Consider the following 17,574-nt stretch of genomic DNA (forward strand, 5'->3'; position numbering starts at 1 on the left):
TATGCTGCCACCTTTTAGTGAGGATAATAACTAGCAGGTCAACATAAATTCATCATGGTGGATAGGTTTGACATTTGTGATTTTTGCGGATAAATTCACACAGAATGCAGCCACCTCCGAAAAAGGTGCGTTGTGAAAATTTGCACAATGTATCTTTGATGTATAATCTATAATACTGCCAATTTTTTTGTCTCTGACTTGTTCCGTTTTCTTTTTATGCAGGGTAAGTCGACGATAAACGTCAAAAATGTTCATCACGAACAACTGACAAAACTTCAACAAAAACATCACCACGATGCGGATCTGTTGGAAGATGTTCGGTAAGCACCTAAAATGTCTCTGCATTGATGCGTTGAATAAATAAAATACATGTGCCATCATGTTGTTATGGGATGTTAATTTGTCCAAGAATTCTAGCTCGTTTGTAGATACTAGATATGTTGTGTATCCTAAGCTTAGCCTTATTGGGCAAATCACTTGACTTCCATCCAAGTTCCATCCTTAGAAAATCAAAGCCGGGTTCAATGTTCACTTCCTGCCATCTCGGGCCTTTGTTCAGGGCGGGAGAAGTGACAGTATCCCCTGCTTTACCCGGGAAGCTTGACTTCATTACATTATAGTCTTTCTTCCTTACAATACATATGATTTAGGCCTATGCCCTATAATCATGTGATGATGGGCCCTTGTTGGGCAAGTCACTTATTTTTTGTTGCACAAACTGACAAAGTCAATGAACATCATAATTTCTCACTGTTTGCTTCATTTCAGGAACTTTTCCAAACAGCGGTCACAGATTGAGAAAGACTATGCACAGGTTGGTGTTATGATAATTATTTGTTATTCTGATCCGGTTAGTCATTTTTATGCCTTTTTCGTCAGCTTTGTTTGAATCATGTCCAAAGTCTCCTAATTTACACAAATAGGTAAAAAATGGATCCATGTGATCAGGCCTCTGACTTGCGACTTGCTGGTAGGTTTCAGGGCCAATAAGTTAGCGGGAGAGGGGGAAGGTGAAACTGCCCCGAGTCGTTTACTACTACATGTACTCGGGATTGACTGTGAAATGCTCTTTCAAGTTATGTTGTATCACTATTACATGTCTTGTGATTGGTGTCCAATATAGCAGCAGTGCATGTTTTCAGTAAATTATGAGTTTTTTACGTAAAATATATATTCCGTTGCCGCACTGTGAGTGACGGAGGAACTTACGTCATCCTGATGATGCCTGCTCACCAAAATGCTTCTGGCATAACAGTTACACTGCAGTCACTCCTCGTGTTTTCGTTAGATTTGTCATGATCCATACTATTGCCATATTAGTTATTGATCGCCATCATTGATTTCTCTGTTTTGATCATGTTCCCGTGGCTCTCACTGTACAGCCAGGACTGATGTTACTGCGTATGCACTTGGATTCTGTCATTGTGGAAGGTTCCTGCAGCGAGCATTGCAATTTTCCACCATCATAAGTGTGTTGACCATTCATGTATAGTTAAGAACTCATGAATCATAATGCATGTGATGTTAGCTTACAGTTATTTAGAAAACAGCCTTTTCCAAAAATAATATTTCTAAGACAGATTGCCAGTAATACTTCATTTGCTGTATGGATGAAGTATGTGCATGTATCTATCATTTTCATTCCTCGCCACTCTTTACATTTGGGGCCTGTCATTTCCATTCCTGTTTGAAATCTAAACCCTTTGAGCTATATTCTTTTGAAGTAATATCAAATGGCAACACTGCAATTATTGAAATCAGTTACATAGAATTTCTATTAGAAACAGACATACTCATGTTCTTTATAATGATCATTGTATATCAGCTTTTAATCAAGGACCAACCATAAGCATTGTCAAACTGAGAGGAGTTTGAACACCCTGCATCCAATTCTAACATTCATGGTGTTTCTCTCAACATCATTTGAATTAAGTCTTCTTTTGGAAGCACACCACTCAGCGACCTGTGCTTAGCAGACAATCACGGATCTGATGGTAGGTAACTGGGGTGGAAACCATTCTTTGTCATGTTTGTTGTCTAGTGACAGCATACTTGAGATATTTGAGTATATCTCTTCCAGAATCTCAAATAACACCTATTTTGCTACCTCTTTTGTTGTTACTTTCTATTCTACTCATAGAGGACTTACAGTTGAATCCCTGCTGCTGTAACTGTTACTCTTGACATTTTGGAAACAAAAATATGATAAATTTACTGCTGGGAAGGTTACATTGCTTAAAAAAATACCATTCAAGAATGCTCTCAATATTGACAATAGTCAATTAAGTGTCAGCTGAGGGATGTATTGGAAAATTGGTTGACATTTCACTAACTGCTGTTCTCTATGATCATGTTTTTGCCTTACGGCACTAGAACTTTTTGTTCGATAATTACATTTTCCAACATCTATCATATTTTTGTTAGAAATCATATTTTCGTGAATAGTGCTCATTAAGTTTTTGTCTCATCTTCTTTTTTATAAAGACATGCATGATGCATTTCATTTGCTGCACATTTATCCAATGCTGTAGACGAACGACTCAGATTTGGACTGAGTCCCTCACATCTATATCCATCTGACCAGTGGCTAAACAAACTGAGCTGCATTCCATGAAACAACTACTAACTAGGCCTGAGCTACATTACCCTGAAATCATTGCATTTACTACTGCTAATTCCCTCTCAGCTCAAGCATGTCAAGTGGCATACATCTCATTCCCTCTCAGCTCACATGGCATTGCTTCAATTCTAGCTCTGTGTCTATGTATGTAGCTCTACCAGCTTATGTGATTCAATATTGACCAGGGTAACAGCTTCGTTGCTAATATATTTTCCTTGTCGAATCAATCAATCGATAGTATGGCCTGTTTCAGTGCGAATGGACCAGTTCGGTATGGTTCTGCATCTCGTACATGAAACAGGTTGCTGTGATGTAGTTGAAAACTATCAATGTCCTTGAAAACAAAGATCAGTGTCAAGCCTGCATTCTACAGTCACTCCAGAAGTGGATCTGGATGCAGAGCCAGCCTGGGCCATCATGAAAGCATCTGGCAAAGAAGTTACTGAATGAATCTAATACCAGATCAATGCTCACGACCGTCCCAATCTGACGTCAGGCCAGTGGTCACAACTTTCCCACCCGGACTTTGTCTCACCAACAAACTACCAGTGTTGCACGACCTTGCCAGTCTCATCTCTTCCAATCATTCATCACCTTTGTAATCTTGTTCCTTGGCTCCTTGATCCTGATTCACTCTGTTACCACTCCTTTGTAGCGTATATATTGATTGGGTCAAACAGGGTGAGAAAATGATGAGCTCCACAGCAACGGTCATGTCCACTGATCTAATGGTGGGCTGTGAGACCTGATCTATCATCGTGAAGTAGCTAATGACAGTGCTAATCCCCTAAATCATGTTGGGACTGTGGATTATATTGTGTTTATTGGGTTTTATTCATATGGGATGGTGGGACAATACATTTTCACCCACGTATCACCCACTAGGATGCAGGCCATAACTGTAAGATAGAAAAGCATATGTCATAGTTAGAATATTTATCCATCATGTTGAGATGACTTTGGGACATATATGCTGGTCACACCAGTAAGGACTTATTGATACAACCAAACAAGTTTAAACATGCACGACATGTGAGCAGAAGTTCACTTGTCATCTACTATGACTTGATGGCATTCAACACTCAAGACGGTAACCGGAATCTTCCCTGCCTGCCTGCCGGTCAAAAGCCCTTGGTACTCAAAGAGCCCTTGCCATTTCTAAGCCATTTTTCTCCACCCACCAACACCACGCATCCCACATACTACCAGTGTACTCGTCCTCATATATCAGCTCTCAATGATCAGTTATTGATTTGCACATCCATCACTGCTCTGTTCATCTAGAACACATGGCCTGGTAGCAGATGTTGACAGAGTTACAGCTCTTTCTAATTTGGTGTGAATTTCCTTTTTCCTTATGAGTATAGGGCTAAATGGGAAAGTAATTGGCCTGTGGGTTGATTCAGGAAAATCAGCTAGGGGAATTAAGTCAAGCCTCTGTTTTATTCACTCAGGTATCCCATTTTCAACTTGACGGCATTGTATGGCTATAAATGTGCTCAGAAATAGATTTCTATCGTACCCTATCAGGTGGCTGGCTTAGCCAAGATCCAATGATGCCCCATTCTTAGATCCCATCCAATACCCCATTCTTTCTCCATATCTCTATCGTGTCTGTAGCATCAGATCACCGACTCAATAAATCTTATTTGTATACAAGCTCTGCCTCAGTTATTCTTGACAACTCGATGTATCGATTTGGATTAGATGGCAGTGTTTACAAACTATCTCAAGATTTATAGGTAGAGAGATGACATTTTCTTGTGAGGCAATCTTCAATTAATGAGAGATAAATTGGGTCCCACTGGCAACCTCTATCAAAACTGCACTTTTATGTTTTGCAGGCACTCCTCAAGCTCGCCAACTCCTATCTATCCAAGAAGGACTTCTACATGCTTCCAGACGTTCCTACGGACGATGGGAAAGAGCACAAGTAAGTATCAAGTTGCCCCCGAAAAACTGGGTATTTTACAATAATAATACCGGCCATGGCACCATCACAAAGTCAGTGCTGACTGAAAGCGTTCCAGAGGATGGCCATGTCAATAGGTTTTGAGAATTGTTGACACTTTGAAATTTGTTGGTGTTTCTTCATTCACTTGGTAGCAGACTCTGTCAGATCATTGGCAACTACAAGTAGAACCTCTCTATTAAGGACACCCTAGGGACTGACAAGTGCTGTCCTTAATAGAGAGGTATCCTGATTAGAGAGGTCAAATTGAATGGAAACAACCAATTTGGGACCAAAACTAGTGTCCTTAATAGAGGGGTTGTCCTTAATAGAGAGGTGTCCGCTAACAGAGGTTCCACTGTAGTTTGTATTAGTACTGAAGACACTTAAGACATTGGATGTGACTTGACATCTGTCCATGAATGAAAGGTTTTTGTCGATTCTTTAATGCAGCCAAAAAAATCCTTGTGATTATTGTCTTTTCTAGCATGGAGGCTTATATGGCAGCCTCACACTCTTTTTCATTGAGCCGTGGCCCCAGCTCAGATTGTGCTAGTACTGATGGCGTCATTGATGATGATGTCGATGTTGACACTGACGATGTTGACGATGACTTTGACGATGAATTCGATGATGCGGATGACGAAAATAATAAGTGCCTGAGAGTCAAAGAAAATCCTGATCGTAATATTGAGAAAAATGAGGTGGCCTGTCGCTCGTTCTCAGTGTCTCAGGATAACCATGATATGCACTGCAAAACTTCTGAAGGACAGGATCCAAAGTTTAAGTGAGATTCTTGACAAAGATCCTAGAAGTTACTCCCTATTACGGGTTTGGCCTCCTTGGTGGGAGCTTTTCAAATATCATGAATATTGTAGTTTGGCCAAATGGCCAGATTTGTAGTATAGGGAGTGGTTTTCAGTATGGGTGCGGTTTTGTTCTGAAGAAAGTTGTCATTCCTAGGAAGTTGTAGATCTTGATGTCTCTTCTCATACCAATTTGATCTGTGGTCATTGTCTGAGGTTTCTCAGTTTTAACTGTCAAAACATGGTGATGGTTATCCCAATTTCCTTCTCATCCAGGTGGTCATTGTCTTTCTTAGGTGAGTCCCTTGTTCATTGCTTTCGCATAGTCACCCGTTGCTTTGCTATTCAAACTAACTAGATTTGTTTTTTAGCAATTTCAATAACCATATTAACTATGTACGATTTCGCAGGGTGGCTGTGATGGGAAATCAGCGTTTCTTATGGACATGGTGTTGGCAAAAATATAAGCAAGCTTGTTATCTCTCGATGCCAGTTGTTCACTAAAACATCTTCTTCTATTTCCATCAGATATCATGGACGGTAAGACAATTGCATCATAAATGTTGTTATCATAAATTTTGTGAATGTCAGCTTCTCTTGTGTTCCTTTAGCCGTTGTAGAATTGATGAATTATCAAGTGGGCCGGTCAATTTGACTCTTGGCCTCGCTCTCTCACATGTAATGCATGGACATAAAGGCCTAGTGACTGGAGCCCTTAATTGGTCAAAATAATGCTTCTAGACTAAAATATGCAATTCAACTGCCTGACATGTGTGGCCTTGAAAAGGTTAAAACATATCGATTTTTGTTTGATCATTCTTCTTCATCTTATGATATTCTCATCTTTTATTTGAAGATGTTTTGTTTATTTGTTTCATGTTATAAATAGTGTATACTTCTGTTTGATGTGAGCCATTTCTGATAACTGCCTATTGTAACATGCAAATACTTACTTCAGAGATAGCGAGATTGAATGCTTCTGAATCAGAAGATGCTCAGTAGTAGTCCTTGTCTCAGCTCATTCTGGTGACTATACCATTGTGAGAAGTGCTACAGAACAACTCCTGTCCAGAATACTGCAAAAATACTCTTGGATAATGGTATGACTCTTGAAAAAAGGTCATTTTCATTTGGTGATTAGAATGAAAGGTTGAAAGAGATATGTCAAGGGCAGTGTAGGCAAGTCATAATCAGTGACAAGTTCTTGGTAAAACTCAAGCTAGACCCTCTGCTTGGTGTGACATGCCATCTTGTTTTGCCATACCATAGTTTGAAGAACCCTGCCGCATTTAATCAGCAAGTGAAATCAACAACCACAAGCGGTTTCCCGACTATTTTCTGTGTGACCGCAGATAGATTAAAAGGAACCAAATGATTCTGCAGGGGTTAATTTGCACTGTTGGTATCTGTGTCCTGATCATAAAAGACGGATATGAAACCTACCATCATATCTCATTAGAAGCCTTGCGATCGGCCACAAAGCTGAAAACCTCCTTTGATCTTATGAGATGTCATGTCACTGCTTGATGAAAAAGCACCATCTCATTAAGGGATGCTGTAAAAAGGTATGGGGGTGTTGAGAGATGAAACTAGGGTCAATGATGACAGGTCCTTGGATTCAGTGGATGTTGGCAAAGGCTTTTGCTTTGAGAGCAGAGGCAGGATTCTCATTGATATTTTGTGAGAAGTATGGGGCTATTGACCATTTATATAGAGTCCATGCATGGTTCTTGGAGTCTGTGCATGGTGGTAAACACTTTTGATTCAAAAAGACATCAAAAATGTTTTACTCCATTCAGGCTGTTTTCAATCAGAGTAGGATTGAGATACTAATCTACTGATGCTTGTCTTCTTCAGAACTGCGACATCAGTATGGCGGACCGTTCTAGATGTGACAGAGCGCATCGCGCAGACACGCCTCCAGGCAGCGGAGACTTATATGCAACAGGTGTCAGAGCCCATTAAAGTTCTCAAGACACAGAAACAACAAAACTCGAAAAAGGTACATGTTTGTTGGTTTGGAACCTCCTCCCCCCCAACCCGACTGATTGTTTGCAGTCACGCATGCTAACCCTCTTGACCCAAGTTGAGAGCATGATCAAGGACAGAAGGAAGTGGAAATATCTTGTTGTGGAGTAGCAGGGTTTGAGTCAAGTTAGTCTAGTTAACGCTTTCACAAAAGGCCTCAATATGATTTCATCAATGGATGTGGGTACGTAAGATCTTCTAATGGCCTTATTTCTATCTCCTATTTTCTCCTCATCCGTAGATCCTGGAGCAGTTTGCCACCATCCAGAAGGAGATTGACCAATCGGTACGCGAGATGACAAAACTTCAGAAAATATACAATGATGAGGAAAAACTGGCTCATGATGCAAGAAAAAAAGCTGACGATGCAGATGAGAAGTAAGGAAACTTGAGTCATTAATGAACATCCTTAGTTAGATGCAGATTTTGGAACACCAGATGCAACTTAGGGCGATTTGGGAGGTGGTCTTGTTAAAAACAGGACATTGGGATCCCCTACTTATTATTTTTATTTGGTTGGTTGTTGGTTGTAGGGAGAGTAGGTGATGGATTTGGCTGTATGTTTCTATTTTTATTGAACATTCCTTTTTTAGGGTGAAGCGAAGATCCACAGGACTGTTTTCATCACTGGCAAGTTTACAGCAAAAAAGTGCAAAGGTAATGATTTCTGTTCAGAGTTCGCCATAGGCTTGCCAAACATTGCTCAAGGCAGCATGTAAACTGGCCAGTTTTACAGTCAGTTTTACAAACAGTCGATGAAATTTAGAACGGGTATTATGAGCTGAACAGGATGATGATGATGATGGTGATTGTTAAACGTACCTCAGTCTCACCTTAGCACAACAATTGATAACTCTCCTCTCTCTTCAGCTGAATACAAGGAAGGACACCTGCGAAGGAAAGTCATCAATTTCCCGCAACGAGTACCTATTGTCTTTGGCAGCTTGCAATGCTCATCTGGTCAGATTTTACCAAACCGACATGCCCGAACTCATGCAGGTAATGTTTTCCTTTTTTCCATTTGTCAAGCATAGGCAGCCCTTTTCAGCCCTCAGGCTACGGCCCTTTGAGTAGGAACCCTGTTCCGCTTTTCTTTTAAATATTCATAAGGCCCTTGTATCATGTTAATAAGCAGAGGGTTGCCAGCCAACTGTAGAGATTTTTGCATCCAATTTTCATTGTGGTGCTTCTATTTTCCAGGCCCTCGATGGTGAAATGTTTGAGCGTCTCCAGCAGTCCCTAACAGAACTCAGCAAAACTGAACTCGAATGTTGTGGGATAACTCAGGAATGTTTCAGCAAGGCTCTCTGTGATTCCTGCTTAATCAGCCGAGATTACAACCTCCAGTGTTTCCTAACGCAATACCCCGCTTTTACAGAATTGATGCAATACCACTTTGAACCTTGTGAAAATGATGCAGTAAGTCATGTTATACTGTCTTATGTCAAAAGCGTGCCAGCAACTTGATTGAAAGAAGCGTTTTTTTCTCATAGTTGGCAATAGAAGTCACCTTCAGCCCATTAACAGTTTTTAAAACATTTCTTGAAACTTCCTTGCAGGTACGCAAACTCGCTTTTGATACTAAGGGAGATAATTCACTTGAACAGGAGGCGAAGAAGTGGGCCACAAAAGTAGCCAAAGAGACCAAGGCCATCAGAGAATATGGAAAGACCTTGAAGGTTTTGTTGACAGATGGAGATAAAAAGGTAATGTCTTGAAAAGCAATTGTGCAATAGTACTAGAGTACTAGAGTCATTGGTCTTTGGCCAGGAAACCGACGAGACGATAGGTCAGTGTCTCCAAATTGATTCTTGAACCTTGGTCCTGTGAGGAGGTCCTTTGTTTCAGGGGTGTCAGCGCTGTTTTGCACAGCTTGTAACTTTTGAAGTCTACCCTTACGTTTTTGATACATTTTCCATTCAGAGTGCCTCGGACAGTTCATCCCCTGACGGTGAAAAAGATGCGAAAGAAAAACCTGTCGACCCTGAAGTCAGGATTGAAGAGTGTAGGGAGAATATTCGAAAATCGGAAACAGCAAAAATGAAGGCTGAGGCTAGGCTGGACTTACTCAAAGAGGCTGGAAGTAAGCAATAATGCAAGATCCTTGATCTCAAGAGTTAATATGACTGCTGCAGCTTGTGATTTCTTCTCTCGCTTTCATTACAAATCGCCCAGTGTTGTCTGCAGGCTAATATTGTCTTGGTTGATGCTCAGTCCTCAACATGATGTTTTCAATTTCAAGTAAATGTTTTGCTTTTGTGTTTTCAGTTGATACTGAGGAGTGGTTGAACAAGGCCAACATGGACACCCTGTCACCAGTGGACGTGGATGATGAGGTCAGCAGGACGAGTACGAGTGACCAGTTCTCTATGAGGACATCAAGTTCTGGTGGGGTAAGTTCTTTCTCATCCCTCTCTAGATTAAGGTAGGGAGATCAGTGGTACCGAAGTTAGAGTACCCGGCTGATAATAAGGTGGTTGTGGGTTCGCCTCCCGAGAGGATCACCACTGTTTTCTCTTTGCTCTTTAAACCCACCAAATGAAAAACTTGAGTAGTTCCCAATGAACTCTTCCTCTGGCAAAAATCTGACTCTTTATTTTGCCATTTTCTGGGGGTTTTCAGCACAGTGAAGACACTAACAGCTACCACAATGGACCATGTTACAATGATGCGGAGTATGACATGACCGATGATACGTTTGAAAAGTCGGCCACCAGTGGTCAGGTTTTAACTGGTGCAAGGAGATTTCCATGCCAGGCAATGGCTCTCTATGACTTTGCTGCCACGAGCGGTGATGAGTTAACTATGGCCCAGAATGAGGAGATATCGGTCGTTGGAATTGGAGATGGTGAAGGATGGGTTAAGGTAAGCACCCCCAAATCATGAATTTCATGGGAAGTGCCATGTGCTCTGAAAATATTTTCCTGATTATGATATTTCATTGTCACAAGCTTGTATACTGAGATTTACTGGTATGTCGCTCGCCAAAGTCTTGACAAAAAAGAAATGAAATGTTCTCAGATTTCTGCTGCAAATGTTATTTCAACTTTTCAGGGGCGAAATGGAAACGGTCAAGAGGGTTTCATTCCGGAAAACTACATCAATTATCTAGACGACCAGACGTCATTTTCGCCCAACCCGGACTACTCTGCCTATGGTGCTGCTACACAACTAGTCTCCTCAACACCGCAGGCGTCAGGGACAGCTCCGGCAACCTGGGGAAACTCTGGCAGTATAGATCGTCAGACAAGTTATTCCTCCCAGCAGTCGGGATTTTCAGACAGTGCAGAACAAGTGCCAAACTCGCCACCTCATTCTGTGATGCAGGCTGAAGCAACATCATCATACTCATCGACTGATTATGAAATACAGAATACTATGGGACCTCAAAGTTTCGAAGGTAAGGAGAGACTTTTTCATTTTGAGCAGAAAAAAAAACAAGTGAAAAAAATATTTGGATTTAAATTTTTTTTCATTTGTAGCATTTGTATCCATCGGATACAAGACAGTAAAACATCTATTTTGAACTTTCAGAATCTACTTACGCAAAAGCTCTCTATGATTATGATGCAAACATGGAAGAAGAGCTGTCATTCCAAGAAGGTCAGGTGATTAAAGTGACCAATCGTGAGCCACACGGAGTGGATGATGGATGGTGGGCAGGAGAAATTGGTGGCAGGAAGGGTGTGTTTCCTTCCATGGTTGTCGAAGAAATGACTGTGGAAGATCTGGCAAATGTGAGTTTAAGTTCAGAGTACTGCTGGCAACATCTGTTTAGACCATGTGTACAGTCAGGCTAGGATCCTCGATGGACGATTCATAGACCGATCAAGCTGTTTCAGTGTATTTAACCCATATCACAGTCATCCTCTCCACCACAGCTTGATCCATGGTGACACAGGATCTGTGCCTGAAAAAAACAGCTTGGCAGATCTGCCCAATAATTTGACAAATGTCTTTGCCCTAACCTCTTGGGATGCCGATACCCTATTGTATATAATTTCCTACTCCATGGTCTGTTTCTTGCAGGATGCACTCTCGCCAGTTAGACCTGGTCCACCCAGCTTTGCACCCCCTAGTGTGGCGTCTGAAGCCCCTGGTGGTCCTCCTGGACCCTCGGCTGTGAGTCCTCCACCAGTGACTGTTACACTGCCAACCCCGCCTAGAGATGTCAGTGCTGGTACTCTCGTTGGTAAGTATTCCCAACAGCGTCTGCTCAAAAAACTTTGACATTTAGAAGCCAGTTGTAAGAAAGTAAAGGGTTCCCACAGAAGATCTTACAGCAGTTTGCAGGGATTTCGTAATGTGGGATCAACAAACTAACCCAGATGACACATAACCTGTTAGTGGTAGATCAAATATTGGTTCCCCGAAATGTCAAGCCTGGCCAGATTTGATATTTTCAGGTAATATCATGAAATAAAAGAATGCCATTACTACTTTCAGGTTTGAATCAGTCCAAGCCTGTCTTCCGAATCTGGTCCCAGAACAAACAAACCACTGTATAAACCCTGGCTTGGCTCCCATATCCCTGTATAAACTCTAGCTTGGCTCCCATAACCCTGTATAAACTGTATCTTGGCTCCTATAACCATGTAAACTCTAGCTTGCCTGCTGTAACTCTGTACAAACGCTGGCTTGGTCCCGGCCCGTCCTCTCCTGCATTGCTAACCTTTCACAATCTCCTGGGGAATGATGACCTCATAACCACACTTGTTCATTGAATTTGTATATACTTCTCAAATATTGATGGATCTGTCCTATATTTATATTTGTAGAAAGTTTATTTTTGTATAGTTTATCTAGAGAACCAAAGTACTGCCAAGCTTTCACCCATACTTGTTAACTGAATTTGTGTTGAATCAGTTTAATAATTGATCTGGTGGGCTGGCCTCACTCAGGCTTTGTAGGGGTGTGATCTGTAAATCGTCAGCTTTCAGCACGCTTTATGCACACTAAACCAGACGGATGCGCTCTAAAAGCTGTTATTCATAACTTTCTATCCATTTCATGCTTTTTTCTCAGCATAGTGGTAGCTCGTCTGATCGTTGAAGCTCTCCTTACTATTCAATAAGAGTTCATGCGCCACGATCCAACTATAATATTACTTTTGAATAATTTATTGCATAAGCACAGTGGGATAACATCGCTCACTGGTTCCTATTTTGACACCTACCCACCTCTTCACATCTCTGTATCCCAACTTTGCTATTTAATGTGGTGATGGTGCCTCCAACTCTATTCCCAAGCGCTAATTCTCCTCTAATTACTAACCCTGACCAGATCTGGACCCTGTTGGTGGACCAGGCATGACCAACGAGAATGGCCATCCAGCAGACGGCACTTTGGTGGAGCCACCTGGTGGGAATGCACTTGATAATTTGTTGATGAATCAAGGTGATGAAGCAGGGGTTTTGGATCCACTGCCGGCTTCAGATGCTGCACCTGGTAGTCCCATGCCAGATAGGAATAAAGCCGTAAGTTTTGAATTTGGCCAGATCATTTCTTTCAAATGCCACTGTAGATATCAACATGTGTCTTGTGCCCTCCTCTAAGGGCAGACAAGCATCGCCATCTCTGGCACTGTCTGAGGGAAATTTATGATTTGTCAATTAGTGTCAGTTTCGTACCTTCGTGTAAGTCAGCACTGCCTATTGGGATGCCAATACTCTATTTGAGAGGGGGGTGTCTGAGAGAAAATGAAGGCTTTCCTCCCGAGTTCACAAGATTCAATTCTCGTTCAGTCCTGGTATTCTCATGTGATAGGGCGACTCTCTTTGACAGCATGAAGTACCTCAGGGTTACCTGGTTTCCTCCTAGAGCACAAATCGCCCTGGTATAAGCTGTCCAAAAGCCAAAAAAGGGCTCATGCTCTTCACTGTTCAAAAAATATCACATGTTTAAAAAAGCCCTTTTGATTTGCTTCCTCCCAGTCCCCTGGTACAGAGGAAGAGGTGGTCTCTGAACCACCCCCTGTTGATGAGGGGGCAGAAAAATCAGGTGAGACTACCCCTGTGGTCGCAGAGCCACCTGGTGGTGATGAATCAACAGCATAACATGTTTATTATCACCGGTAAGTTGCAGGTGATATTTCTGTTGGTTCATGCTGTTGTCTTGTGGTAGATTATAGGTGTTTGTGTCGTTTCTCTGTTAAAATAGTTTTCACTTCTTTGTCTTGTAGACTTGTTTCGGAATGCCTGGCCACTCCTATTTCCCCAAAAGATCCTTGGCATTGTTTTGGTTGACGAAATAAGAGTTATTTATCTCAGGAGCAGAAGTGGCCTACTGAATCCACCAGGACGCACTACCGAATCATTCTGTTGGGGACTTGTTTTACTTCTGTTGTTGTAGTTGATTACTAACTCATTGTTGCTGCTGTGTGGACATGTCATTGTGTCATGTAATTGATGCTTTTATTTCAGTATAAAATGTGTTGTTCATGGTCTTGGTAGACTATAGACAGTATAGTTGAAAGATTTATTTGTTTCACAGTTTTATTTTGGTGTAGATTGCAATATCATGAATTGGTAATTCTATTTGAATTCATCAGTAGCATGTCATGCATGTCAAACGTGTGGTAATTCTATTAAAACATCTCAAATGATACCGGGCCACTCGCATATGAGCATTTATCAGTGTCCTCTCTTTCAGTATGCCATGATGATCAGCGGATATGGACAAAATCTTCATGTGCCTGATGATTTCTTTTGGCAAAGTTGGTGGGAGACATGACAGAGTCACTGTCAACATACACAATGACTTAATTGACGAGTCCATTTTGAAACAAGGGATGCAAGAAACCATGACCCATGGTCAAATTCGATGGATTACCCTGGTGATCTAATGTATCCAGCCATAAACTGCTCAGGGTATACTTATAAAAATTCCCAGGACTGATGAAGGTTATGTTGGTTGTACATTACATTTTGTCATGTGCTGTTGTGTATTTCACCACTTGATGTAAGAGCAGTATGGGAGGAATGGTGAATCTTTTTACTCTGGTGGAAAGAATTTGGACAAAGTTTGGGGAGTGCAGCGAAGTGGCAGCTGCCATTATCATTGTCGTTAATTGTCGTTCGAGGACATGCCCTGTAGATGAAACTACTGCATTTCCCAAAAATTGTAAGACTCTGTAGATTTTCAGTGTTTGGAACGTAGCATTTGACCACTGTGTACATTGCCTGTTGTCTAATACATATGACCTTGTCCCTAGTTTGCAGTGTATCACTGCCTGGTGTATTTAGTATTGGCTGTATGGGATTAAACAGGTGTATATTGTGACCATGTTGTTTCTTGGTGGAAAAGTAGACAAATCTACATTATTGAATTTAAGGAGCCGCATAGCGTTGTGTAAAATGGTCCCATGATCATGTAACATAGAAAATATGTTCCATATATGCAAATTATATTGTTAAGCATTGTCAGATTATGCAATAATATAAATAGGGTGCCTGTGACTGTGAATTAATTGAATTTCGTGTTCCCTTGTTGTCAAATCTTTGTCCTAAGCTGTTAAAATGTAGCAGCTGATACCAAAATGTAAATATCTTGCAGAACACCTGAACAATTTCACCTTATACTCAGAAAACATGAACTTCCGTAAAGTTGGCACCTCACGTAGTCTACATATTTTGGCGCACCATGTTTCTAGTCCATATTTTACTTGCACACTGTAACAAGAATCAGGAGGATAGCTCAATGATTTAAACTTGTGATAGCCAAATATAAAACTTATTGACTTTGTCTAGGGTTTTATTAGACAATGTTTTGTGCAATTTATACTATTTGTTAATCATGAAATTTTGCATCAGAAAATTTTTACTTTGAATTCGAGGGATTATGGCCTTTCTTAGTTACAGCTCAGATGATGGACATGACAACTTGTCTGAGCGCAAGGGTACCACAAGCAGTGCACGGCAGATCTTGAGGTGGGGCACAGCCTGCAACCGTCTGCCCCTTCTTTCTGCAGCAAAAGTATGTTTTTACACTGTTTTTGAATGACTTCAGTGTGGGCACCCCCATTACTAGTTCCTTGGCATCAATGATGCCTCCTCTTTTTTCATTTCAAGTTGTAGATCCCCTCCTGATAAGAACAGGCTGTAAAAGTTGGCATAACCAAGAAATGTCCTGATTACTTAGGCCAGAATCCCTTAGCAGTGTGATGGTAGAGATAAGTCCTTTGTTTCGGAATAGGAGTTCCAGAACTGAACTATGGTCAGTCACTTGTACATGTACTTGTGAATTATAAATAGATCTATGCAGCATATCGTTAAGTGTCATATCGATATTATCCTAAATGTTGTTTTGTGAGAAGTACATATAGGGCCTAGTTGTGTCTGTATTATATAGTTAGTACTTCATCATGATAGTTGGATGGAACATTTGTCACTGATTTGTTATAGGAGGCATGTGTCAAGTAGATGCTGTGTGTACATTTTGGGAGGCATGCAAGGACCAACCTTGTAAGAGGGTCTCCATAACTATCAATAGTGCCAGCCTAGCATCACCTCGATACTCCTCATATAACAAATTCTGTATTTGACTAAACCAAATCTACACCATTGAACCACAACAATTTCCAAGAATTCCATGTAATAACATTTCAACCAGTTCCAGAGAAACCATTCCAGAGAAATTGCATTTCTTGTGTATGCCTGTGTATATACTGTGTTGACGGTTTCACATGCCAGTAGAGCAGTGCCTCTACAATAGGCCTATTTTACCTGTAAAAGGACTGGCTTAAACCTGTCAACACAGTAATTGTGTGTAGTTAGAGTCCACTGTACAGGCTCCGTAATGAGTGTTATTTATAATTTTGCACTGGTGATGTTGTTCGTTAATAATCATAGGCAGAATATTCTCTAGTCAAATAAAAAAGGGTGCCTCATCAATGCCCTGGATAACTCGATGACCCATTTGGCCAAAACTATCAACCTTGTAAAATATATTGACCAACCTTATAACTCAGCAAAGTTTAGCATCACTACTGCTAGTCATGCTGATCAGAGAAAGGTAAATTTACCTCTTGTATGTCTCGACTGGAAGAGAACTTTCTAATTGTAAATTTTGTGAATCATATATAAATAGGACATGTTTTTGAGGCACCCTGTACAGCAAAGAGAATTGAGTGTGATATCATAACGTACACTAGTGTAAGGCTGTGTGGAGCAATAGATGATTGTGTAATAAAACTCGAATAGATGAAGAATACAAGACTTGTATTACTTTTGTCAACAAGATAGAATACCCTCTCCTGGAAGGTTTCATTTGGAAACCCCTTACAAATGTCGTGACTCCCAAAAGATGCTTCCGGTCTTATAGGTTTGCTGTGATTGAAATCTACCAATGTCCAGGTTGAAGTGGCATTGTGAGCTGCCTTAATGCACATTCCTATTGCATATGCTATTTTGAAGAGAGTAAAAACACTGGATACTTGATGTGACTTCATGAAGAAAGGCCCATGCACCCGACTTTTAGCCATATTGAGTCAGCTCTAGCCATTGCCGATCGTTTGTCCATCTTGGGGCCGAACCAGCCCACAGTAACATGTGCGAGAATGGCAGCCCGCCAGTACTGAGACTAGCAAATCAACGAACGATTCGAGGAACCCGTGACCGGAGACTCCATGGCAACGAAGCGAGCGGGAAACTAGCCGATAATGTATGCGTAAGGCGACCAGCAGCGTCACCAAAATCACTACGGCAACGGGTAGAACTACAATGCAGACGGTAGCAACCACGTGTAATAGGCCTAGCGCGGCCGCCCGCAAATATGATAAAGTTTTACCATGGAGGTAGTCTTAATAATACCTCCATGGTTTTACTGACCAACGATCGTTCCTTGGCGCATTTGGTGTGGAAGTGGATCTTTGATAGACTTTGACCAATTTTCGCACAACACTCTCTCGCCAAATCATGGCAATTCAAATTGAATTCGCAACATTTTTAGCCAGGCATTGTTTTACATTCGCCACTCACGTGCAGCATTCGCAAGTGGCGAAAATGCGAACGGGCGCGCCAACCCTGCATTGCCAGGACCCTTCTGACTTTTGTAGAGCTTCTATCCTGCTATATGCTCTTAAAGACAGGCCCAATCTGACAATTAAGACAACTCATGACCTGCTACCGTCTGTCACAAATGGACAGCTTTGGACTCTTCTGCCTTTGGTA

The 17,574-nt window shown here is 41.3% G+C and overlaps 1 protein-coding gene across 5 annotated transcripts; it reads left to right on the top strand.

Moving 5' to 3' along the window:
• The first annotated feature begins 55 nt into the window (after window positions 1-55).
• LOC135493361 (F-BAR and double SH3 domains protein 2-like) lies at window positions 56-16,607 on the top strand. 5 transcript variants are annotated; one of them, XM_064780667.1, is made up of 20 exons: window positions 56-125; window positions 223-320; window positions 769-814; window positions 4,465-4,553; window positions 5,059-5,358; window positions 7,235-7,379; window positions 7,647-7,783; window positions 7,999-8,062; window positions 8,276-8,404; window positions 8,606-8,824; window positions 8,965-9,111; window positions 9,329-9,488; window positions 9,674-9,798; window positions 10,028-10,270; window positions 10,460-10,805; window positions 10,940-11,142; window positions 11,435-11,597; window positions 12,689-12,882; window positions 13,339-13,478; window positions 14,057-14,142. In XM_064780667.1, exons 1-19 carry the CDS (start codon window positions 105-107, stop codon window positions 13,459-13,461), a joined length of 2,952 nt encoding a protein of 983 aa, XP_064636737.1. In that variant the 5' UTR covers window positions 56-104; the 3' UTR covers window positions 13,462-13,478; window positions 14,057-14,142. The 5 variants fall into 5 exon arrangements, with proteins under 5 accessions (XP_064636737.1, XP_064636740.1, XP_064636738.1 ...); XM_064780670.1 differs by lacking the exon at window positions 5,059-5,358 and adding an exon at window positions 5,906-5,917; XM_064780668.1 differs by lacking the exon at window positions 13,339-13,478 and having other exon boundaries at window positions 14,057-16,607.
• Window positions 16,608-17,574: the final 967 nt, after the last annotated feature.

Source organism: Lineus longissimus, chromosome 9 (assembly GCF_910592395.1).
Source record: "Lineus longissimus chromosome 9, tnLinLong1.2, whole genome shotgun sequence".
In the NCBI taxonomy this organism is placed as follows: domain Eukaryota; kingdom Metazoa; phylum Nemertea; class Pilidiophora; order Heteronemertea; family Lineidae; genus Lineus; species Lineus longissimus.

Bases quoted from the DNA above. Each gene is read 5' to 3' on its own strand.
- LOC135493361 (XM_064780667.1), top strand. From the start codon at position 105: ATGCAGCCACCTCCGAAAAAG. The intron at 815-4,464 runs GTTGGTGTTATG...TATGTTTTGCAG, and splicing joins TTGAGAAAGACTATGCACAG to GCACTCCTCAAGCTCGCCAA. The intron at 11,598-12,688 runs GTAAGTATTCCC...AACCCTGACCAG, and splicing joins CAGTGCTGGTACTCTCGTTG to ATCTGGACCCTGTTGGTGGA.